This window comes from Gadus morhua, chromosome 1, assembly GCF_902167405.1.
Source record: "Gadus morhua chromosome 1, gadMor3.0, whole genome shotgun sequence".
In the NCBI taxonomy this organism is placed as follows: domain Eukaryota; kingdom Metazoa; phylum Chordata; class Actinopteri; order Gadiformes; family Gadidae; genus Gadus; species Gadus morhua.
In genome coordinates, this window is record NC_044048.1 from 26759201 (window position 1) to 26785056 (window position 25856).

General features: G+C 44.4%; 1 protein-coding gene across 5 annotated transcripts; it reads left to right on the forward strand.

Annotated features, from left to right (window-relative positions):
- The first annotated feature begins 819 nt into the window (after positions 1-819).
- LOC115541787 (kinesin heavy chain) lies at positions 820-23943 on the forward strand. Of its 5 annotated transcripts, none has more exons than XM_030353637.1 (29): positions 820-1436; positions 4649-4736; positions 5117-5190; positions 5609-5713; positions 5934-5982; positions 6142-6197; positions 6324-6411; positions 8680-8804; positions 9296-9400; positions 10910-11058; positions 11534-11682; positions 12545-12735; positions 13128-13196; positions 13621-13827; positions 14306-14452; positions 14621-14809; positions 15458-15575; positions 15876-15937; positions 16253-16392; positions 16718-16819; positions 16924-16984; positions 17161-17232; positions 17322-17426; positions 17749-17965; positions 18436-18613; positions 19303-19382; positions 20292-20337; positions 20686-20768; positions 20990-23943. In XM_030353637.1, exons 1-28 carry the CDS (start codon positions 1308-1310, stop codon positions 20759-20761), a joined length of 3177 nt encoding a protein of 1058 aa, XP_030209497.1. In that variant the 5' UTR covers positions 820-1307; the 3' UTR covers positions 20762-20768; positions 20990-23943. The 5 variants fall into 5 exon arrangements, with proteins under 5 accessions (XP_030209497.1, XP_030209490.1, XP_030209505.1 ...); XM_030353630.1 differs by having other exon boundaries at positions 821-1436; positions 20683-20768; XM_030353645.1 differs by having other exon boundaries at positions 822-1436; positions 16283-16392; positions 20683-20768.
- Positions 23944-25856: the final 1913 nt, after the last annotated feature.

Genomic DNA, 25856 nt, shown 5'->3' on the forward strand with positions numbered 1-25856 from the left:
AGATTAAATTGTGGACTTTAGCTTTCTTTTTATATGGGAGTCTTTTTTTATTTAATATTAAACTATTTACATAAAACACTAATCCTGTTTTGATGTTGGTTTTGCATTGAATTACAACTTTCTGGCTATTACAAATTCCTTTTGTAATGGCTGTGTGTGCTGTTGAGACGCAGTGAAAGTAGGCCCCTTTTAAAAGCAGCCTGTGAATGAAAAGCCTTATGCTGCTTCGTCATTGCACGGTTCCAGTGGGACTCTACGATGATTCACCGTTGATGTCCGGCATCTCATCCTTTGATCAATATTTCCAATGTCATCTACCCAAAATAGTTAGTTCATTAATCCTACCAGGAAAGCATTGAACATATAAATTGGGAATAATTGTCAGGCAGACTACACATTTTCAACTGCAGTAATACAATCAATTAATAGTAATATATCAACATGAATTACATTCTTACTGCATGTATGTAATAACATTGAATGTTATGCTTACACAGTGCACAGCATTTATAGACTACGTAGGCTCAAAAACAACTCGGATACATCCGCTCTCGTGTCCATCCGGATGAATAAGGGGCGGGAGCTGGTTGGGATGCTGAGGCGCAGGGTACCACTTTAAAGGGCAAGATGCAGACCACGCCCAAACGACAAAGGGGAAAGCTAGTTCTGTTGCTCCAAGGGCCCGAGTGTGCAGTGGGCGGGACTTCACTCCGTAACCAACCAATCAGCGATTGCTGACCAACCACTCAGCGTTTGTGGGTTGTGATAACCGATTGGTTGGGGCCCGCGAGAGGCTCCCCCCACTGTACGCCCGGAGCCTTGGTTTGTAGCAAGGAGGGGAAAGCAGATGCAGAAGACACATCACGGCAGCATCTCACCTTCAGCCGGCAGGACCAGAACAACCTCTCTGCGACCGGGCATCGTCGGAAAGATAAGAGACCGATATCAAACGAGATTGTCGGAAAGAAGCTATTGAACAATTCCCTAACATCTGTTATTTCCATTATGTAGGGAATCCTGTTGTGATTTTTATCCTACGTTTCGACGTCTTATCACGTCCGTGTCCACCTTTCTGCGACAAGAAGATCCGTACCGCCCTACCTCGTATTGACCCTCCAACCATGCTGTGAAACCCACGCAACACGCGTGTCTAGATGTTATCCGTGCACAGCTGTCGTATTTGATAGTCCTTTTATTCTAAAGCTCCGTCCCGCAGCCCTCGTCACTCCTTCCTCCGCCCGGGCCTGCCCTGTATAGTGCGGTAGTGCTTCACGCAATACATCGTCTCGCCCAACTGAATTTGCGCAATGGCTGAAGCTGTGACCGAGTGCAACATCAAAGTGCTGTGTCGCTTTCGCCCTCTGAATCAATCGGAGATCATGCGTGGAGACCAGTTCATCCCCAACTTCCTAGCAGACGACACCGTCAGCGTTGGGGTAAGACAGGCTTTGTTTTTCCGAGCCAGGCCCTCATCAATAAATTATCATGGGATGTCTGTTTCTCGTATGACTCCCCACCCCTACCACCACCACCACCACCACCATCTCTGTGAGTTTATTCGATTAAATGGTCAAGATTGTTCAGTGTAGTCCAACCAGATGTACTGATGCTTAGTCATAATAATGCTGAAATGTGTAATGCGCACGTTTGGCCTTGTGTCAGTTGTCTGGGGGCTATGGTCCTGAGATAAAAAAGGATGGGTTAATGTCTTATTGATGCTTTTTATTTTCCCAATTTTGATCAACACTGGATTAACGTGTCATTCAAAAATACATGCTAAACAGCTGTGGCTTTTATAAACACATGAATACCTTTGTTAGATCCACATCACGGTTGACAAGATGTCATGCTATCTTATGGCTAATGTCAGCAGTATGGGGAACTGTTTGCCCGTGTACTCACCATGGGCATATTAGCCTGTTTTTAATTGTTGTTCTAGTACTGGATTCAAATAAGCTACAGATCCTGTACCACTTGAATATGTGATTCGGACAATGTCTTCAGATGAAATGATATCCCTAGCTACTGTCTACATTTCATTGCTGACATATTTCATTTAGATATTTTTAGTCATGTGAGTTGCATTTAGAATTTGAAAGGCTTTTGTAGGGTCTTGTAACCATTGTTCAAAGACAATGCAATTTTTTTTTTTACTATGTTTACATTCTACCAGCTCATGTGTTCTACCAGCCCTGCTTTCAATGTTTAAGAAATTCACTTTTTCGAACGCAGTTATGGGTTTAAACCACAAACAAACATCCTCTAAATGGTGGTTTTATGCAAAGATGTGCAGATCCTTCAATTTGCTATTTGATTAAGACTAGGTCGTTGGCTCGTCATTCATTATTCAGAGAAGTCCTCCAGTGATTTGCGACAGCGTGTGTTCTGACCTTACATACACACACCACACGTCAGCTGCTCATCTGATAAACACTGCAGCCAGAAAGCAGATCCTTCTAATTGCTTACAGAGAGAAGATCAATAAGGATCCAGCTCCTCATCACATACTGGCCTGTTCCTCCCCCAAAGCCCCCTCCTGTATGTCTATTTACTCTGTCCGTTCTTTCTTTCTTTCTTTCTTTCTTTCTTTCTTTCTTTCTTTCTTTCTTTCTTTCTTTCTTTCTTTCTTTCTTTCTTTCTTTCTTTCTTTCTTTCTTTCTTCATTGGTCCTCTTTATTCCTCTCCTTCCATCAATCTTTCTATCTTTGATATAAATGTCTTTGTTTGTTCCTTCTTTCTTTCTTTTTCTTCTTTCTATCCTTGACACTCTGACCATCTCACTCTCTTGTGCACTTTTTACAGCAATATATTTTAATGTTTTGTCCTTTATTATGCTCTCTCTCTCTCTCTCTCTCTCTCTCTCTCTCTCTCTGGCTCTCTTCTCTCTCTCTTTCTCTCTCTTGCTCTCTCTCTCTCTCTCTCTCTCTCTCTCTCTCTCTCTCTCTCTCTCTCTCTCTCTCTCTCCCTCTCTCTCTCTCTCTCTCTCTCTCTCTCTCTCTCTCTCTCTCTCTCTCTCTCTCTCTCTCTCTCTGGCTCTCTTCTCTCTCTCTTTCTCTCTCTTGCTCTCTCTCGCTCTCCCACCCTTCTCCTTCCTCATTGTCTTCCCCATGGTGTCGGACCCTGTGGGGGTCGGCAGGGTGAGAGAAGAGGTTGGACGGGTCGGACGGGGGGGGGGGGGGAGGGGGGAGACTCTCACTGACTCAATCTGCTGAAAGCATTGATCACTTGTGCTCGTTATACATGACACAGTAAATTGGGTTGTTGTTGGGTTTTCTTGTAGGGTCTGTTCAAAATGTATTGACGACTCATCCTTGGGAGTACCGTGGAAAGGCATCATGATTTGCTCCTGCGTAGCCGCAGCCGCATGGCCGCATTGCCCTTTGCAGTGGATATTTTTATACTGCATAATCAAATCTATATCTTTCTTCTTTTTAACATGTCTCTTTAGAATAGCTCTTCATATTCAACGAGCAGGAGTTCATATCATGGTTTAGGATGCAGTATGCATAGTACAGTATACCCATGCACTGTCCAACATCATTTCTCCTGTCTTCTTTCACTTTCACAATATAGCAGAGTTTCGCATGATTCCCTGCATACTTCAGGCCGCCATCTTGGGAATTTTTCACCACAATAATGAGCACGATAACAACTGCTTGGGATGGGTTATTTTTGGAAATGTGCTCAGGGACGGAGTACCAAGATGGAGGGCCTTATCCGATTTGATAGAACTTCCGCCCACATGATTGATACCCTCCTGCTAGGCCCTCTGTTGTGGCTCCTTACAGATTAGTGCTATTAGCTCTTAGCTAATGATGAAGAAGCCAGCAAGCCCCTTCATTGCATTTAGCTCTGTATAGAGTGTTGCCGTGTCAGGTCTCTTGTGTTACTCGATATAGAAAATGCAGTACCAAAGGGCCTCAGGGCTGACGATGAGATGGCCATTTCCCGAGCTCACTGCTGATGTCACGTTCTGTGGAATACCACTATTGCGGGATGCTATGGCGCACACAATGGGGAATACTGTATATACATTGAATTGTGGTTGTTTGTGGAAAAATAAGCACAGTCTAATGGCAAACAGTATTTCGGTGCTTTGTCTTTGGGTTGAAGGCGCACGTGCAAATAGAGGAGGAATAAGTGTAGATGTGCATCACTGATAGGACCTCTGGGATGACATCATTTCCTGTAGTTCAGATGACTGTGTGGTGATGATGTCAAATGCCCCGGACTACGGACTGCATGAGCATCATTTGGAAATGCTAATTTTATACATTGCATCGTTCTAGTTTCTTCTTATAATTTAACAATAAATAAAGTTAACAAGTTAAATATATTAGGAAAAATATGTTGCAAAGAAGTGCTTTGTATGACCTGCAATAATAATGCATAATGAATTATTATCATGCATAACAATAATAAAGCATTTAAACATATCAAAGTATATTGGTTTAAATCTCCTGTGTAAGGCTATTCCTTTTTTAATCAAGGTGCCAACGTCTCCTTCATAGCCGTTCTTTATTGGTTCCGCCATGACAGAGTCCCTGTGCAGCCGGGGGCGTCACGTCCTTGAGTCTTGTGAAGGGCCTTGTCGTGTGTTGTCGTGTCAGGGTGTAGTAACCATGTTCTCTCATGGTCCCCTGTCCAGGGCAAGTCCTACGCCTTCGATCGGGTGTTCCCCACCAACACCACCCAGGAGCAGGTGTACAACACCTGTGCCAAGCAGATCGTCAAAGGCAAGCGTCCTACAGAACTACACATTTATATACAGTTTAGTACAGCAAAGATGAACATAATGTAATAATAATTAAAAACCAATAATGAGGATGTTGTATACTATATTATATTACACGACTAAACATAAAATGACTAAATATGATATTACTAATTATGATGTTACTTGAAATACTTGATTATGTACTTTTATGGGATGCAGTATGAAGCTGCAGTTTATTGTTGATACAGTATACATCGGCGGTGGGTGTGATGAGGTCACCCCCTCTGGCTGTGACTTCCAGTTACACCCTGTGTGTCATCCCGCCTCCCAGGAAACCTGATAGGCCCTTTATGCTATGACCTGTTGTGTGATTGGACGATGTGCTTTTGATTTCCCCAGATGTGCTCGGTGGATACAATGGCACTATCTTTGCTTATGGGCAAACCGCCTCCGGGAAGACCCACACCATGGAGGTGAGCGGTCTCCTTGTGTTGCTGACAATATGCTAATTAGCTCCTGAAACCAGCTGTGTCCCAAAAAGGTTTTCAACTGCCGCTTCATCCAATCAGATGAGGATATTCAGTAGCGCTTAGCTTTGGTCCCGGCCCAAAATATGTTAATTTGGTTATTAAACCAGCGGTGTCCCCCACAACCTTGGGGGTAGGCTTTATACCATTGGCAATATGTTAATTAGCCTCTAAAACCAGCTTTGTCCCCAAAAGCTTTCAACTACCTTGTATACCGACCACATGAGGATATTTGCTCAGGCTAGATTTGGTCCAGGCCACCATTTTGGCCGCTGTCCAGTTATATGACTAGCAGCTAGCAGCTAACCCTAGCACATATCTTCTTCTATAGCTGCTTATGACTAATTTGATATTTCCTCCCCAGGGTAAACTGCATGACCCTCATCAGATGGGTATCATCCCTCGCATCGCCGAAGATATCTTCAACCATATCTTCGCCATGGACGAGAACCTGGAGTTCCACATCAAGGTGACCTCAAATAATGCTCTGCGTTTCTGTCGTCGTTTGATCTGATGTTAATCGATTCTAGAGTTTTCTTTTGTATTCTTTTTTTATTTCCATTGCTCAATGCTCAATTTGTCTCTATTTTGCTCCACAATGTTGCTGGCCTGTTTCCATGATTCAACATTCTTAATATCATGAATAATAGTAATAGTAGTAAATGTATTTATTATATATTTTTCCACAGGTCTCTTACTTTGAAATCTACATGGATAAGATCCGTGATCTCCTGGATGGTAAGTGCTTGTCACACTTTGGTGTCTTTCACAAACCACAAATGATAAATATCTGTGATTTGTGTTCCAAACATGTAGAAAAAAGCAATCACATTTTTTTTAGGTATTAATGCTCACTACAAAGTGGAGTAATCTTTGGATCTCTTATTTATTTAACAGTGACGAAGACCAACCTCGCTGTGCATGAGGATAAGAATAGGGTCCCCTTCGTCAAGGTATGTTGGAGAATATAATAGTTTTGCTCATGGTTATATGTATACATGGTGTATTAAACTGCTATTTTTTGCATATCTGGCTCTCTCTCTCCCCTCTCCTCTCCTCTCCTCCTCTCCCCCCTATAGGGATGCACTGAGCGATTTGTGTCCAGCCCTGATGAGGTCATGGATGTGATTGATGAGGGAAAATCCAATCGCCATGTGGCTGTGACCAGTAAGTGTGACCCCTTCTTATTTAAATATATAAATATATATATAACACTTATATATATATATATATATATATATATATTTTTTTTTTAAGTTACCAAATGTGACTAAAAGCACAACAAACATTCCTCTGGTGGGAGCTTGTTTTGAGGCCTTCTGTTTTATTGTTATGAGAGAAAATAGAATTGTTAAAGCTTTGCTCAGTGAGCTAGCATGTATTGCTAATATGGCAGGGCTCCTTTTAACATGCAGTCTACCAGGGCTGTAGCAGTGATTTCAATGCTGAGAAACAGGTGACTTAAGTTGTCTGTGATCAATGCTTAAGCAGATTGAGCCAGTATTCAGGTGTATACTGGTAAGAATACTGTACATTACCAATGTAAAAGTCGGTGTATAATTGGAACATTAATTCTAGCGAACCAAAAAGGCTACTTTCCCTATGAGCTTCCCCCCGTTAGTATTCTGGAGTCAGTGACGTGTAACGTGACGTAGCTGCTAGTCTACATGTTGCCTATTATAGCCTTTTGGTTATATAACCATCACCGTATCTAACACCCCCATGCTTCTTGCGTTTTTATCGAGGGCACTGAAGCAAGGCAGTGATGTACATCATGTTGACATCAAAAGCCCGAATTAAAAACGACGACATGTGATGCCCTGGGCAAAATAACATAAAGATATTGAAAATGTTCAGCTTTTCTTATGTATGCATACATAAACCATGGCAATTTCTACTTAATACAGGCGATTAAGTCACAGTGATATATAATACAAAAACAAGAAACACGAAAAACATGATATTTGAAACCCATCTTAAAGCAGGACTTGGGTTGAGTTTCCAGAACATTCTGTGAGGGGATTATGTTTGCTAGAGCAGTGCCTGCATCTCCAGTGCTGAGGGTAGACTGGTAGACTGGTGGTGGTGAGTCATCCTCCAGGGATGCAACGCTGTTCCGCTTGACTAATGGCTCCAGCCCTAGAAAACTGCAGGTGAAGGCTGGTGCCAGCGATGTGTGATGGGAAACGATGAGGCTGCAGTTAAAACATCCCTGGTGGACTTGGTTTCCGCACCAAAGTCGTACAGAGTTAAATAAATAACCAGAGAGAAACACCCGAGAGTATTGGGGCTTGATTGTATGGTCATAAAAGGGGTTGTGAAATGTATTTGTGTAATAGAGGAGCCACTGAAGGGATTTTGTGCTGCATTGTTTTTGATAACAGCCATTCCAGACAATCGTTGTAATGAAATTGCATTTTTCAGACATGCAGACCTTGTACGATGAGCGTTTCACAGCATGGTGAAGGGCTGTTATCACCCTCATTCAAACCAGGGATTCCTACGTATTCTTCACCTGAGCCTAGCGCTAAGAGCAGAGGAGTTAGCAGCATCTTATGTGGATAGAGTTAAGTGCCTTCCTGGGTCCGCTTGCAAGCGGAGAATGGCTGACGCCTCTATCCGTCAGTCTGTCTGCTGACTCACTGCAGTTAGCAGGCTAATGGCCATTAGGGCTGCTCTGCAGGTATCGAACGCAGACAGACAGTGGCACAGTAACCTGAATCTCCTGTCTCACAGAGTGCCTTCTTAAGGAGGCAGAGCAGTTTGATGGAGGTTTGTGTTCAGTGGGCCTGGGCTGCTTTGACGGTGCGCTGTGGGTGTGGCGGTGTGTGATTAGATAACGTAGGGCTAGTGTTAGTAGATAAAATCGTATGATTTCCGCTGATCAAGGAACTAAGTAATGAAACATTTTAGCCCCACCCGGCCCGAGTCTGACTGATTGGATGCTGGGGCTGGGTGGGGCTCAGCTGTTGCACGTTGAGCCATCGATGGGCACAGGTTAAACCACCCGCACCATCACCACACTCAGACACACACTCAGGGAGATCCCCCAGCATGGCAGCATGCTGTACCTCCTGCTCTGTGTCAATATGCTCAACCTCTGCAATAAACTGCTTTTAACATCACTACACTGTGTCCTGGATTCAGAGGAGCCCAGTAAAAGCAGCATTGGTGGAGCGTGGCATGGATATTGTTGCTACACTATTGTTTTCACATACTGGTTCATATATGATTCAAATATGAATTGTTATCAATTTCATCTTTAAATTCAAAAGACTTTATTCCCCTCGGCGGAAATAGTTTCTGTCACAATCACTCTGCTCAATTTCCAAAGGAGTCCGTCATTAGAAAATAAAAAAAAACATACAAACATACGTGTGGTTAAACAGTGAGTACCCTCTTGAAACCCTGTTAAACCGTATTGTTGCGGTGCAGACATGAACGAGCACAGCTCCAGGAGCCACAGCATCTTCCTGATCAGCATCAAGCAGGAGCACGTGGAGACGGAGCAGAAGCTGTGTGGGAAGCTCTACCTGGTGGATCTGGCTGGCAGCGAGAAGGTAAACCTCAGACACTAGTGCTGCTGCTCATTCTACTGCTAGTGATGCTGCTCATCACAGCCACTATCCTGCCTTACAACACAGGGGGAGGGAGAGGACTGGGTAGAAGGGCTGAACGGCCTAGGGGGAGAAATGGGTAGGAGGGTTACAATTGTGTTGCGCTATAAAACAGGCCAGATTTTTGATGGATCCCACCTTTTCTGTTTGTCGTATCCGAGAGAGGACGATATACTTTATAGATGTTATATTATATACCAGTTGTGGACATTTCTCCATGTGTCCATTCCAGGGAGGTTTTATATTTGTCTTGGGAAATCAACTTATATTTTGATATAGAAAGACTATAGTGCCTGCTTTTTCACTCTCTCTCTCTCTCTCTCTCTCTCTCTCTCTCTCTCTCTCTCTCTCTCTCTCTCTCTCTCTCTCTCTCTCTCTCTCTCTCTCTCTCTCTCTCTCTCTCTCTCTCTCTCTCTCTCTCTCTGGTGATGTAGGTCAGTAAGACGGGGGCAGCAGGAGCGGTGCTGGACGAGGCCAAGAACATCAACAAGTCTCTATCTGCGCTGGGGAACGTCATCTCCGCCCTGGCCGAGGGAACGGTGAGGAACACTCTGGAACGCTCTGGAATGCTCCTGAACATTGTGAAGAGCTGACCTGTTCATTTCACATGTTATAGTTCTGTTGGCTCCTTTGGGGGTTCTCCACACAGAGTATGAAGTGAAATCTTAGATCAGTATTACCAAGTAGAGCATACAGTATCTAGTAGACACACACACACACACACACACACACACACACACACACACACACACACACACACACACACACACACACACACACACACACACACACACACACACACACACACACACACACACACACACACACACACACACACACACAGTTCACAGTTCTCCATTATTTAAATTATTTGCTAGAAATATACCCTTACATAATAATACATTAAAAAAGAATGCTTCTATCATGGCTCCTAACTGGCACATATTCAAACCCTGGGCATTCTGTAATCCTAATCTTATCCATCATTTCCAATCCCCTGATCCCTAATGCTTTGTCTTTGTGATGAGGTGCCAGTTTAGCTCTTGAAAGCTATATACTTCCACCACTGAACCATTGTTCAATTCTCTGCACTTTTACATTGATCAAATATACTGCATTAAATTGGAACTATATATACAATATACATTCATGATTCAGCACCGAAACGTCTACACAAATGTATTTTATTCGTCATGAATGTTTATCTTTTTAGGCTTTTCTCTATATTATTGACAGACGCAGTCATTTTTATAATTCATCACACGTTGCAGTCTTTCCTGTTAATATAACGCCTCACTCGCAAATGTCCTGGAGCCAGTCTGTCCTCCCAACTGCCAGCTCAACAGACACCCACACCACTGCCAAAATGTCAGCCAATTCTAAAATTTGAAGATTATTGAGGTGGAGGGCTTTAATCAGTCACCTTTTAAAGACTCAGCGTTGCATGCTGACAGTAAAGGTCATATTCAGTGGGTGCGCACGTGCATGCGCTTGCACGTGTGTTTGATGTACTATATTTCCCTAACTGAAATGTGCTGCATTAAACATCTTATGAGAAATTGCAGAATTGCAAAGTTTGCCAAGTCACACATAAAAAGCCTAAACCAAAATGTCTTATTACTTCCTTTGATGAATGTTGTCTTTCATCTTTTTCTAAAACCACCACCACTACTACTAGTAGTATTACTACTACTACTGCTAAATATCTGCTTACTGGCATCTCCTTTATTCTGTCTATAGCCTGTCTCCAGCAGAATCACTCTATTGGGGCTCTTCTCAAGGTGAAACATCCCAAATTAGAAACTAAAAGTCCCCTCTGTGCAGTTTTGCGTCAGCCATCTCGGTTTTGGGAATTAGCACAAACAAGTGGAGCAGCAACATCCCCGCACTTTTGACTTTCCAAACATGGACTCGTTCCATCACCACAAGCTCACCTATCCAAGGTCCTTCTGTCGCCGGTTAGCAGTAAGCTAGTGTCCTCCAACCACGCACATCCTACATTCATAACCTGTCCTAACTGGTCTGACTGTGAACCCTGTCCTCTGTAGAAAACCCATGTGCCGTACCGGGACAGCAAGATGACCCGCATCCTGCAGGACTCTCTGGGCGGGAACTGCAGGACCACCATGTTCATCTGCTGCTCCCCGTCCTCCTACAACGACGCCGAGACCAAGTCCACCCTGATGTTCGGCCAACGGTATGCATAGTCTGCACACACACCTGCACGCACGCACGTCACACGCACACACGCACACACTCTGCTTCATAACAGAATACATTGTGCTTTAACGCCAGATCTCGGTCAGGATTCCTAAACATAGCGCGCCGTCAAGTCATGTGGAAACCTTAACCCCCTAACCCTAACCCTAATCCTATCCCTAGCAAAGTAAAAAGGATTACCTCACCCTAACACCTAACTAACCCTGATTAGATATTCTTCATTGTAATGATATTTGGTCCTTTTTATATCGAAAATCCAGGTGACCCTGTTTCTAGAGTTGTCCACACTTGTGAATGTGAGACCGGCTGCATTATTCTATTTAGATTCACTCCCTCATCATGGTCTACCTTTAAGGTCAATCACATAATGTATTGCTTTTGCAAAAAACACATGCTAAATGTAAAATGTCGATAACCTTGTCATTATCTCTTCTCCATCTTCCTCTCCACAGTGCCAAGACCATCAGGAACACGGCCTCCATCAACCTTGAGCTGACGGCGGAGCAGTGGAAGCGGAAGTACGAGAAGGAGAAGGAGAAGAACAAGACCATGAAGGAGACTCTCCAGAGGCTGGAGGCTGAACTCAACCGCTGGAGGAACGGTGAGCTACAGTACTCCATTATCGCCACCGTTGTATAGATGGCGCCATTGGCTGTTTATTTTTTACTTCCGATGTCAAGAAACTTTTACTAACTTACTTGCTACAAGCAGGAATAGCTGTCAATTTTGTTAATTCCATATTGTTGATATATTTTCTTATTATTATTACTAGGAAATAATGTGGTATTAATTCAACATGTTAATTCAACATACTAGAAAACAGTATCTGGCTTTTCCAGAATAAGTAGGACCCAAAAAAGGCTCTTTGGCAATTTTTCTTACATCAGATATCAAGGAAGGGTTAGTTAGGTGTCCATGTTAGGTTGAGGCGATCATTTTCATTCGTTTTAATTTATTGTGTAAAAAAGAGGACTTGAATATTTTCATTCTCGTGCTTTATTGGCAACAACAGCAACAACAGCAGCCAAATTCTCCCCCTCTCTCTCTCTCTCTCTCTCTCTCTCTCTCTCTCTCTCTCTCTCTCTCTCTCTCTCTCGCCCTCTCTCTCTGTCTCTCTCTCTCTCTCTCTCTCTCTCTCTCTCTCTCTCTCTGTCTCTCTCTCTCTCTCTCTCTCTCTCTCTCTCTCTCTCTCTCTCTCTCTCTCTCGCCCTCTGCCTCTCTCTCTCTCTCTCTCTCTCTCTCTCTCTCTCTCTCTCGCCCTCTGCCTCTCTCTCTCTTCCCCCTCTCTCTGCCCCTCTTTCTCTCTCCCCCTCTCCCCCCCTTTCCCCCTCTCCCCCTCCCTCTCTCTCCCCCTCTCTCTCTCTCCTCCCTGTCCCCCCCTCTCTCCCTCCCCGCCTCTCCCCCTCTCCCTCTCTCCCCCTCTCCCTCTCTCCCCCTCTCCCCCTCCCCCTCTCTCTCTCTAGGGGAGAACGTGCCCGAGACGGAGCGCACCACAGCGGACGTGGTGACCCGTCTGGAGGCAGTGGAGGAGCGCACCACGCCCACGGCCATCCTGGACAACGACACATCCTCCATCGTGGTGCGCATCTCAGAGGAGGAGCGGCAGAAGTACGAGGAGGAGATCCGCAAGCTGTACAAGCAGCTGGACGACAAGGTCTATATAAACCCTCACAAACCTGAACCGTTCCCACCTGTTTAGACGGAGGCATCATCTCTGTATGTAAAGAAAGCGCACAACAGCTTTCAAATCCGATTCGAAAGAGAGATTTAAAACACTCGTGTGAACAAGGCCTCAGATGTACGATGAGTGGATGGGCGCTGCCACTAGAGGCCGCTGTCTATTCACTCTCTTTTTCCATTTATCAAACAATACAAATAGCACACAAACAGACACAGACGCGCACCACACACACACACACACACACACACACACACACACACAGACAAACACACAAACACACAGTGGATGAACCAATCAATTTAGCAAACATACTGCTGTTATGAATGAAACTGTGCCACACAAACTCATGAGCCGTTTGTCTACAGGATGACGAGATCAACCTTCAGTGCCAGTTGGTGGAGAAACTCAAGGAACAGATGATGGACCAGGATGAGGTAGGACAGACACACACACACACACACACACGCACACGCACACACACAAAGGCTTAAACCAGAATGCACCTGTTCTGATTATAAACCATCTTGTCAGTAGAGGGCCTTGTCTTGAAGCTAACCCTCACACTTCACATTTATGATACTACTGCAGCCGGCAACATCAATTTGTTTAAAGATTGATGTTGTTTGTTTATATCAATGCTCTCCCATCTGTCCAATGTATTTAGTGTGTCCAATGTATAATAGACAGCCTTCTTTTGTGAAAAAACATCTTAATCCTCCTCTCTCTCTCTCTCTCTCTCTCTCTCTCTCTCTCTCTCTCTCTCTCTCTCTCTCTCTCTCTCTCTCTCTCTCTCTCTCTCTCTCTCTCTCTCTCTCTCTCTCTCTCTCTCTCTCTCTCTCTCTCCCCCTCCCTCCTCAGCTGCTGGCCTCCTCCCGTGGCGATGGGGACAAGGTGCAGATGGAGCTGGGCCGGCTTCAGATGGAGAGCGACTGCGCCAAGGCGGAGGTGAAGGAGGTGCTGCTGGCCCTTGAGGAGCTGGCCGTCAACTATGACCAGAAGAGCCAGGAGGTGGAGGAGAAGGGCCTGCAGAACCAGCTGCTGGCCGAACAACTTGCCCAGAAGATGGTGCGTCTTGGGGGGGGGGGGGGGCGTTTATGGGTGCCGTTGGGTCGTTGGTTCATTTGGTTAATATACATTTTCTGATTAGATGTGTGATTTGTTTTTGGAAATTGAGAAGAGTATGGTCTAAGGACAGAATAGGCCAATGTCTTCCTTTTGATACCCTTATGCGGTAAAACTATGAAGTGAACCATGTCATATTGATATTGATTGATTGCTATTTTAAGATAAACTACGAAAAAGGCAAAGAAAGAAAACACACATCTAGATCATAACAGATCTAGATGTGGGCTCCTTTGCTTTGTATCCGATCATTATCGGCACTTGATCACATGACATCCCGCTTAGCTACCATGCTCGCTACCAGGATACATCGCCAAAATATGTTCCTGTGTAACTGTGTAGTAACATTCCTGTGTTATTTGAACTCCTCCATGTTTTCCCTATGACCTATGACCTATCTCCTCTGTCTGCTCTGGGGTAGGCCAACCTGATGGAGCTGGAGGCGGAGCTATCCCACATGCAGGAAGTGAGCGGTCAGCAGAGAAAGCGCATCGCCGACGTCCTGAACGGCCTCATGAGGGACCTGAGCGAGTTCAGCGCCATCGTGGGCAATGGGGAGATCAAACTGGTGCGTTCAGATCACACTAAACAACAAAGGATCCGAGCTAAGTTGAGATTCGAAATCCACAACATCTTCAACAACAACCAAATATTCTCCCTCTCTCTCCCTCCCCCTTCTCCCCCCCCCCCCCCCAACTCTCTTCCCCTTCTACCTGATCCTCTGCTGGTCTCTCAGCCGGTGGAGATCAGCGGGGCCATCGAGGAGGAGTTCACCGTGGCCCGGCTGTACATCAGCAAGATCAAGTCGGAGGTGAAGGGCATGGTGAAGCGGTGCCGGCAGCTGGAGAACATGCAGCTGGAGTGCCACCGCAAGATGGAGGAGACGGGCCGCGAGCTGTCCTCCTGCCAGCTGCTCATCTCCCAGGTCAGAGGCAGCCTGGGGCGGGCAGATGGGTGATGGGTGGTGGTGGTGGGTGGACGGTGGATGGGTGGGTGGGTGGATGGGTGGTGGTGGGGGCTGGGTGGGTAGGTGGATGGATGGATGGATGGATGGACGGTGGGCGGGCCGGCAGATGGGTGGTGGGTGGGTAGATGGAGTGTGAACGGATGAATGGATGCATGTATTAACAATTTGGGTTTTCTGGTGAAAGGATGTAGGATGGGATGGGTTGGATTGAGGGATGGATGGATAAGTGGCTGAAAGGGTCGGGTCTGGTTGAGAATGGAAATAATCAAAGTGACAATTGTAGATGCAGGTCTGAATGGATAATATTGATTTTCTGCCCAAATGACTACAGGAGAGAATTTAATTCATGCTGAAAGTCTTGATCTCTATAATGACAGAAGGTTGACCTTCTGGTGTGTGTGTGTGTGTGTGTGTGTGTGTGTGTGTGTGTGTGTGTGTGTGTGTGTGTGTGTGTGTGTGTGTGTGTGTGTGTGTGTGTGTGTGTGTGTGTGTGTGTGTGTGTGTGTGTGCGTCTATCCATGTGTGTGTGTGTGTGCGTGTCTGTCCATGTGTGTGTGTGTGCGTGTCTGTCCATGTGTGTGTGTGTGTGTTTCTGTGTGTGTGTAGCATGAGGCTAAGATCCGCTCCCTGACGGAGTACATGCAGAGCGTGGAGCAGAAGAAGAGGCTGCTGGAGGAGAGCCACGACTCCCTGAGCGAGGAGCTGGCCAAGCTGCAGGACCAGGGTACACACACACATACATATACTGTATATACACACACACAAAAACGCAGCAACACTCACATACATGCATGCACGCGCACACACACCCACACACACACTGTATACACACGCACAGTCACACACACGCGTGCACATACACATACACACTGTATACACACACACATACATATACTGTACATACACATACAAACACACAGCTGCACTCACACACACAAACACACACACCCACACAGATATAATGAACACACAAACACACGTACTCTCAGAGCTGTCTTTAATGCTTAGCTCTCTGTGTGTCCAGATAACTCAATGGCGGAGGAGAAGGAGGGAGAGAAGGGCGAGACAGAGGAGGGTAACGTCAAGGTGAGTGGGAGATCTCCTCTACCCTGAGGCTGAAGCTCCAGCTCCACAGGAAATGATGTCTGATGCTATGTGTTAGCCTCATTATGGCTAGCTGAAGGACTTTCACATACCACACCATACAAGTCTTTCTGTTTAGTCACTAATGGTATAGGATTGTCACCATATTGGACCAATATTTAGCTGAAATAGATCTTTCTAAAGTGTTAACGCTAAAATGTTTTACTCCTGTATTACATTTTTGAAGTATTCTTATGAACTAGTGGTAGTGATTGGGAGTGTTAGTGGTTTATCGATACCATTTGTTTCTTTGGAAAGACGCCAGTCTCTGTGGTCTCTACTGAACAGAAGCCTCCCCGCCAGCAGGGGGACTCTCATCGCGGGGTCCACCACAAGCAGCTGGCCCGCCTGCGGGATGAGATCAACGAGAAGCAGAGGATCATCGACGAGCTCACTGAGTCAGTACTGCACTAACGCCTTCAGTGATACTGACACGTGTTCACATTACTGACATTGTTGTCAAGTTGTGGTCTTGTTCAAACTCGAACCCAGGAGTTGACTGACACATGCCCCGATATAATTTAAATATGTCGCACTCCCGAGCAGTAAACATTAACCTTTTTCTTTACTCTATTAATTGAACGTGTGCGATACTTACAATATAATTATTTGTAATGTTCAGAAATAATGGATTAATACTAATGGTAGTGTTGAATACATGTGAAGATTTGCAACATTATCGTCTTCAACAACCATTGGTTAATCTTTCGGTTGGGTTCCCAGTCGTAACTCCAAGATGGAGATCGAGCTGGCCCAGATCCGCTCTGACTTTGAGCGTCTGAAGTGCCAGGACAACACCAAGAGCGAGCGGCTGGAAGAGCTCTCGTGAGTGTTCACAGCCAACATCTTTGTTGAGATTGTGCAAGAAATTGCATTTACTGTGTAACTATTTTTGTAACTGTTTTGGCGTTTTTTCCTGTTCCGGTCAGATTCCTGCATGAGCGTCATGAGCAAACCAAACAAGACTTGAAGGGTCTGGAGGAGACTGTCGTGAGTTAGATGTTTCATTTACTACACTTTCACATTCAACTTGATCCCAATTGAGCCTTGTTTCTAAAAATGTTTTTTTCTCTCTCTCTCTCTCTCTCTCTCTCTCTCTCTCTCTCTCTCTCTCTCTCTCTCTCTCTCTCTCTCTCTCTCTCTCTCTCTCTCTCTCTTTCCTTCAGGCCCGCGAACTCCAGACCCTTCACAACCTACGCAAGCTGTTTGTACAGGATTTGACGTCGCGGGTTAAAAGAGTATGTTCCATACTATAATCTTTGTCCTTTCTATTTATTTACTATTTCTGTTCGCCAACTGTTTTCTCCAACGGTTTTTGCTCTACCAGAGTTCCGAAATGGAACCGGATGATAGTGGGGGGTCTTGCACCCAGAAGCAGAAGATTTCCTTTCTTGAAAATAACCTGGACCAACTTACAAAAGTTCACAAACAGGTATGATCGACCACTGTCATGTTGATCATTTCATTATTTAAATGTATTTTCTTAAACAGTTATTTATATTGAGGCAAGGATAAGGTGAATGATTTAAAAGATGATTTAAATGTATTTTAAAATGTATCCTTTTAATCGCTTCGCTTCACATTCTTCAAACTCAAACACACACACACACACACACACACACACACACACACACACACACACACACACACACACACACACACACACACACACACACACACACACACACACACACACACACACACACACACACACACACACACACACACACCTCTTCCCTCCCCCTCTACCCCAGCTGGTACGTGACAATGCAGATCTGCGTTGTGAGCTTCCAAAACTGGAGAAGCGTCTTCGGTCTACTGCTGAGAGAGTTAAGGCCCTGGAGACAGCACTGAGGGACGCCAAGGAGGGCGCCATGGTCGACCGCCGCCGCTACCAGAAGGAGGTGGACCGCATCAAGGATGCCATGCGGGCCAAGAACGCCCTCAGGCGCCCCCATGCTGCACAGATCGGTACTGCACCCTCCTCGCGACGAACGCATTTCAGACAACTTTGATTGACAGCCAAAATGGATTGCCAGAATCAATCCTGGAAGAGATACCCTGATTGGTGGGGAATGAGCCAGGGGTGGTTTAAAATCTAAATGGTCTCATACAGAGGCAGGAGCAGTCGACCTCAAACTGCTGACAAATGGCTGTGGTGTTTCCAACAAGTTACACTCAAGTGACAGCCCTTACATCTTGCCTATAGCACCTTTCACAAGGAAGGAACATGACCACATAAAGAATGATTCAATAGTGTAATAAATAATCAGAGAATATAGATATATATCAAGATTATTCGATTGAAAAACTCTGACTTGGACTCACTGAAAAAGCAGCGGTAGTGTTCCATCCAATGCAGTGTGAATCATTTCGTAGGCCTGAACGCGTTCCTCCAACCTCTCCTGACGTCTCTTCCTGCGTTCTCTCTCTCTCTACAGCGAAGCCGGTCCGGCCGAAGCAGCTTCCCACCTGCTCGCCCACCAACCCCTTCTACACGTACGTGCGCGCTAACGATTACGGCAACGCCTACAGCAACGCCCTCTTCCAGAGCGCCCTGTCCCAGAAGGCGGCCGCCGTCACCATCGCCTCCAACCCCAACTCCGTCCAGAGCAACGCGTGAGTCTGGGTGCAAGCCAGGGTCTTCTGATCATAATACCGTTTGGTTCTCCTGGGTTGAGGAGTGTCACTTGAACACTATTACACCTATAGTGTGTGTGGTGTGTCTGGGAATGTGATGTATTACCTGAACGCTAGTACACCTATAATGTGTCTGGGGTGTCAGGGAACGTTGTGTACAGTATTACCTGTAGAAAAAATATGAATAGAAATTCAGCATGAATAGAAATTCAGCCAATTTCTATTCATGCGTTTGAAATACAGTGTTAATATACATACAAGCATATACATTTTTACCCTTGTACTGGGGTACATACAAACACAGACCATCAAAGACCCCGTTCCCACAGACACTGAGGGGACACACAAAAAAGCCCCACCCCCCACAAAAAAGAACACAACCCGTGAAGTTGTGAGAACATATATCTGCTAAACCCAAATGACATGGTATGAAACGGACAACATATGTTTAAAAACCGAGAAAACCCCCAAAACTGAGTTCACCCAGGCGTTTAACCCCGGTCATGACTTGAGGAAAATGGATCTATTTCTGGGTTTTCTTTTAAAATCCGCACATCGTGTATTTATTCTGGGGCCGTATTTTTACATGGTGGAATGTGCAGTCTGTGCCTTGCTGCCTCGGTGACTTCTTGTGTTGCGGTGTCCCATGTGTGTGTGTTCTCCCCCAGAGTTTCCACAGCACTGGGCTACAGAGCGACCAGCAAGCCCACAGACATCCTAGAGTCCTTCCCCCTCAACATAGACAACGGTGAGCAGAGTCACACATGCACACACACACGCGCAAACACATACAAACACACGCAGTTACACATTCACACACACACACACACACACTCACTCACTCACTCACTCACTCACTCACTCACTCACTCACTCACTCACTCACTCACTCACTCACTCACTCACTCACTCACTCACTCACTCACTCACTCACTCACTCACTCACTCACTCACTCACTCACTCACTCACTCAAACACACACACACACACACACACGCACATGCACATGTACTACATACACGCACATATACTACATACACACACATGCACACACACGCAGTCAAACACTCACGCACACACACACACACACGCACGCACGCACACACACACACACACACACACACACACACACACACACACACACACACACACACACACACACACACACACACACACACACACACACACACACACACACACACACACAGTCCCACACACAGTCACAAATACACACACACAAACACACACACACACTTACAGGCACATGTACACACACGCATCAGCCCGCACACTTACATGCACACGTATGCAAACACACACATATGCCAATGCACGCACGAATGCACACATGCACACCATATAAATAGATATCCTTGTGTGTGCATACATACATTCAGATGTATAGGACATAAATACACGCATACACAGACAACTATATACATATATGCACGTCCATACAAACATACCTGTTTGCACACTCAAACATGTTTACACATAGATATACATGCATTATAAGATTTGTGCATTGATTTGACATGCATGCATGGATCCACACACACCCAAACCCTTCACTTTTTGGTATTGATCTTGATCTTTATTTATTAAATACTAACAATTGCTTGAATGAAGTACTAAATATATGCTTGTTACCAAACAGGTAAAAAAAGTGCCACCAGCGACACGAGAGACATCAATGATAACAGGTGAGTGAACTTGGTTCAGTGGAATCTAAGCTACTTCATTTGAATGTACTTCACTGTTGTAAAACTATTATATGCATTCAAAGAGTAGGCTGTTTAGTGGTTTTCTAAACTAATCTATCCATCTATTGGTAATAAGGGAAGGGAAATCAGTTGAAAAAACTATATTGAGTCATTTAGGCTGAATTCTGAATATATTACTCCCTGAGTCAGGTGGAGTAATTTATCCCTCAAAACTTGACGTTTGTGTATTTATGTCAATCAGTGGCTGGTGAGAGCAGAATGAGTGAGTGTGTGTGTCAATCATGTATTGGTGAGAGCGTAACGAGTGAGTGTGTTTGTCACCAGGAGTGATGTGCACTGTGGCATTGAGGCCGAGGACCCAAACAGACACTACATCATTCAGCAGGAGACCGCCGCAAGTTAATCCTATGGTGAGTCGCACACACGCACGCGCACGCACGCATGTATGCTTGCATGCAGACATGCATGCACAATTGCACGCACAAACACACACATAGCTTCAATATATATAAAGTATATTTCACATGTTTGTTGTAAGTCCAAAAAAATGGTTGCATAATAAATTAGATTTACAATAAAGGACATGCTGTTTCATGTGATCTGTAATTCACTCCACTTTCTTTCCTTCTAGATGACCAATCACTGTTCCTGTCCATGGATCCCATCACCCAGTCTGCATGCAGCCTCTCTCTCCCACATCCCCAAAAACTCTTATTTTGATGTTGATGATGATGACGACGATGAAGCCCTCTATCCCTTGTTGTCAGCCCCCCTATAGCCCACACTTACACAGCCCGAAGGTGACTTGTCTTTCTCTCACACACACACACACACACACACACACACACACACACACACACACACACACACACACACACACACACACACACACACACACACACACACACACACACACACACACACACACACACACACACAGACTCCTGTAATCAGGTCCTGAGTTCAGCCAGCTTCGACTCTGCTTCAGTTCAGTCATCTTGTCGAAATAGTTTGTTTTCCAAGAGAACTTCACCATCACAATCGCAACAAAATCGAATGAACCGGAAACCATAGATCAAATGGTTGAATGTTATTCTTTTACCAAACCAAAATTTACAGGCACTTTCCCTGACTCTACTGAACTGAAACAGAGTTTGATCGCTAGGCCAACTTGCAAAGGTTAATTAGAAAGTAGAAACACCATGTAAATAATAGCTATATATTATATATAGTATATACTCGGGTAGGGGTTTTTGACCAGTAACTGTTTCTGTGAAGGTACAGTCACCCCAGTCTCAAAGGCAACCTGTGAGGAAGCATTGGGGCATCGTAAGGATGTTTGGTACCTAGAGTACGACTGTGTTCCGTCAATCTCTGCATGTATGTAGCTTATAGCGGGTTAGCTTAGAATAAAAAAAACCTTTGCATGTAACCAGACTGCAGACTTCAGCGCAAGTGCTACAAATGGATAAGATGATGGCAGACAGAGAGACAACTGATAGACCTTCCCAATTACTAAACACACGCGCCATGATGCTGTCAGGAGATAGAGCTTAGTAGGCTAGATATTTTAGCTAGTTAGCTTGATCAGTTAGCTAGTTAGAAGACAGCGATTGGATCTGATTTCACATGCTGTACTGCATAGAAGTCAGGTCCATTCCTGTCCTTTTTTCTGTGAGCTTCTGCATCTATAGTTTATAGAAAAGAATGGTTGATAAACCTATAGAGAAAAAAGGTTAATTTAGACAGACCACGTAGGAAAAAAACTAGATATGCCCTGTAGTTTGGAATTGGGGGTAAAGCATAGAAGTATCGACAATGCAAAGAGTTCGAGGAATAAAGCTACTGTACGTGTTAGGTAATATTGTCCACGGAAACACCCACCATGCTGTCGTTCCCTGTCTGCGAGTCGCTCCACGTTTTACCAATCCTTACCAACCGTTACTTTCTCATTAACAAATAGTGTTTGTGTACTACTGATGTATGTGTAACTACTAACTCTAGGGCTTCAGGTAACAAGCTTAAGCATTATCTTTTCACATGATTACTACACACTACACATTTTAGATTGTAGTGAGTCTGGGACGAACAGCGAGGCCATCCGTTGAGGTAGAACGTCATTGGTTTTTAAAAGTTTCTTAGCTGGGATACCCGTGATTGGGCGCAACTTTTCTGGCACTTAATCATATGCAACTTTCTCCGCCTACCTGGCTTCTAACCAATGAGGAAATATGATGAGATAATTGACTTATAGGCCCATACCGTCAAGACAATAACCCTTGTAATTGTGTGTTCTCTGATTATCTCGATAGAAAAGTGAGACCCCTGAAGTTTTAAATTGTAATGAATTGTATTTATTGTACACTTAAATGCATGCTTGAATCTATTACCACCAAACAAGCATAAAGCATACATTTCCTTAAGGTGTCAAAGCATCATAAGCCATTGAGAGACTTCCATACTGCCTGCACACGTAACTGCTTTGATTCCTCTTTTAGAATCCTGACCAACCAATCAGGATAGAGGGCCCCCAGCTAAGAATTGTGTTGGGTCAGCTTTGGGGCTGTCTCATTGGACGAGAGTTGAGTACCTGTATGCAAATGTACACTGTATGTCCACAGCTATATTCCATGGATTGCGCCACTTTCTGAATAAACGGGGGGATAGAAATACACCTCAGCAGTAGAAACATGCCGCTCAGCCAAGTCGCATCGGGTTTCTAAAATGACACCTCTACTGAAAGCGTTTCTGTTCCACATTCAAAGGTGGCCCAAACCATACAAATGATACAATCAAGTAACCAGCTTGGGGAAATCGGGTACAACATGTATAAAGGTAAAGGATATATGAGAACAAATTAATTCATTATTATAGTAAAAGTATTTTTTACTACTGGTAAAACTGTGACAGCACTTGAGAGTCAGTCAATGTAGTCCATGTTGCCGTTTGCCGGCGTTTTTCTCGTCTCAGGGCCAACCAATCAGGATCGCGGTGGGGCACGCTTCCTTGCGGTGTCTGTGGTTTGTATTGTCAGTTGCATAATTGATACTCGTGATGTTTTTCAGAGCAAAAAGAGCAACGGTACAACTATACATAGAAGAGCTATGTCATTGTTTTACACAGCCAGACGTGATTTATTGTAATCCTCAGCTAGCTCCTGGTCAGAGTACTTACCCAACCCAACCCCCGTCCACCCCCCCTTTATCCGTCGAGAGTGACTTCATATCTCCGGCGTAATTAACCTTTGTGGGCAAAGTGTGTACTATATAGCATCACCCGTATCTATCCACGGTCTGATTTTGGACATCTTATGATGTAGTAAATATTGCTAATCCTGTAAGTATAGCTTGTGTGCTGCCGTGTTATATTGTGAAAACTAAAAGGTACACACGCTCATTTTTTTCCGCGGCTCCTGAATGTGTACCTCTTCATTTATTTGCGTAAGCTTGAACTGTAGGGTTGTCATGAGTATGTACATCATGCATATTTCTGTATATATATATATCTACGGCCGTTAGAATGCTGTAATATCTGTGAACCGATGTGTTGTAGTAAAAATATCAAATAAACATTTAGAAACCTGGTTCCTAACAGTCATTTGTTTTTCCTCCTGTATTCGGGAAACAGTTGATATTCGTTGTAATTGAACGCTGGAGTTATGCCTTGAAATACGGTCTGCTTGAGTGGATCAACACAATGCATATCTCCCTAGTGCTGTGACTTGGTTAAATATCATAAATCATTGACAATCTCACATTGAAAACAATCATAACAATTGTGTATAGGCCTATTAGTGTTTACAGTTTAAAGGGGTGTATACAGATGATAAACATACCCATTTGTGTGTTTGTGTCTGTGTGTAGCCAGTTAAGTCTAACCATTATGGCTGTTGTTTAAATGACCTCTGACCTACAGCCTTAATTCATGAACCACCAACCATGTCATGAAGTGAACCCTTCTAAAGAGATAATATTACATCGTGATTATGCAATGACGAATGTTCTGCATACTGCAAAAACAAGCTGGAATCTGGGATGATATAAAAAATATTGATAATATTAAATAATACAATATCAAACATTACAAACTGCATATTACTTACTGCATATTTGACACATGTGGTGCAGCGTATCTTTGCCTAGAAGTTAGCAACAAAACCTTCAATGAAACGTTGAGGGTTGGTGAGAGTGAGATTCGCATAGAAGGAGATTTTAGATGCAGGCTTTGTTTGAATGTGGCCCTTTAATGACCTATGCAAAGCGGGACCACAACACATATTCATATAGTCATGTTTCCTGCCCAATGCCAACCAGGAGTCATGGGGGCAGGGTAGGCTAGTGCCGGTTTGCTGACTTTTGCAGCCCTAGAGAATTCAACAAGAGAGATAATACAATAACTCCCATGACAATGTTGAACTGACTTCCTCTTTTTAGTAAAAAAAAAAGAGAAAGAAATGAATTCCCTTGATATCCACGCTGCCTGTCTTGTGTAGGAATGTCCTTTGCTTATCTTGTGATGCATCCTTTCTATTACAACGCATATTTGTTCCCATGAGAAAGGATGCGCTGGTGTAAACAGCGATAAAATATCAGGGGATATAACCAAGCTCGCAAGTTTATTTAAGTCTCATACTAAATAAATTCATTTTTGTTGTATCAGGAGGGACAGTTCATTAAAATAGATAGGCCTATGCCGGATAGAGAAATTTAATTTTGACCTAATATGGTCTTCGAATGATGTCAAACAAATGTTGCTTGAGTAAATTAAACGGATGGATGGGTGGATTAAAACTAATTATATCCCTACTATTTCATAGGGGCAACTTTAAACCATACCTAGGCCTACTACTTTTTAGAAGGTAGGTGTGCAGAGGCTGGTCAAGAGACTTCAAACAAACCACTGGCATTCTTTTCAACTTAACCACTGCCTTGCCGTACCCCCCCCCCCCCCCCCCCGCCGCCCCCCACCATTCGAATCCATGCAACCAACAACCGAAGAATATCCCAATATAACTGCTACTGTGTGTAGCTCCCGGGCCCCGCCGCCCTGCGTGTCCGGAGCTGACAGCAGACACCCAGGCACCAGGAGGAGCTCACAACAACGGGACATGTCATTCCGCTGTGACTGCTGGAGACACACGACTGACAATACCATGACATAGGCAGCGGCACAACTGACGAAGCTTTTTACAGCCAACCTGTCGGATGCAGCAATATATCCCCGGCAGCGCCTAAAGACTTTGGCAGTTTGCGTGTTTTGTAGTCGGCGTGGGGGACGCTTTGAAACACGATCCAGATTCCTGGACACCATGAAAAACGCTCAAGGTAGGCTTAATTAACGCGTCGCGAGCTGCGTCATTACGTTCAATTAGACGCGAAGCGTGTTAATTGTATTTGATTTGGAGTTAATTGGACTTTGTTTTATAACTTTAAGTGGTGGTATATTTATTTGGCTATCAATAGATACGACCAATGTGCTATGAACTATTTGACTATTAC

Excerpts from the sequence above, each read along its gene's own strand:
- LOC115541787 (XM_030353630.1), top strand. The coding sequence starts at position 1,308 with ATGGCTGAAGCTGTGACCGAGTGCAACATCAAAGTGCTGTGTCGCTTT. Across the intron at positions 6,412-8,679 it reads TCGCCATGTGGCTGTGACCA|ACATGAACGAGCACAGCTCC; the intron begins GTAAGTGTGACC and ends GTTGCGGTGCAG. Across the intron at positions 12,736-13,127 it reads ACAAGCAGCTGGACGACAAG|GATGACGAGATCAACCTTCA; the intron begins GTCTATATAAAC and ends GTTTGTCTACAG.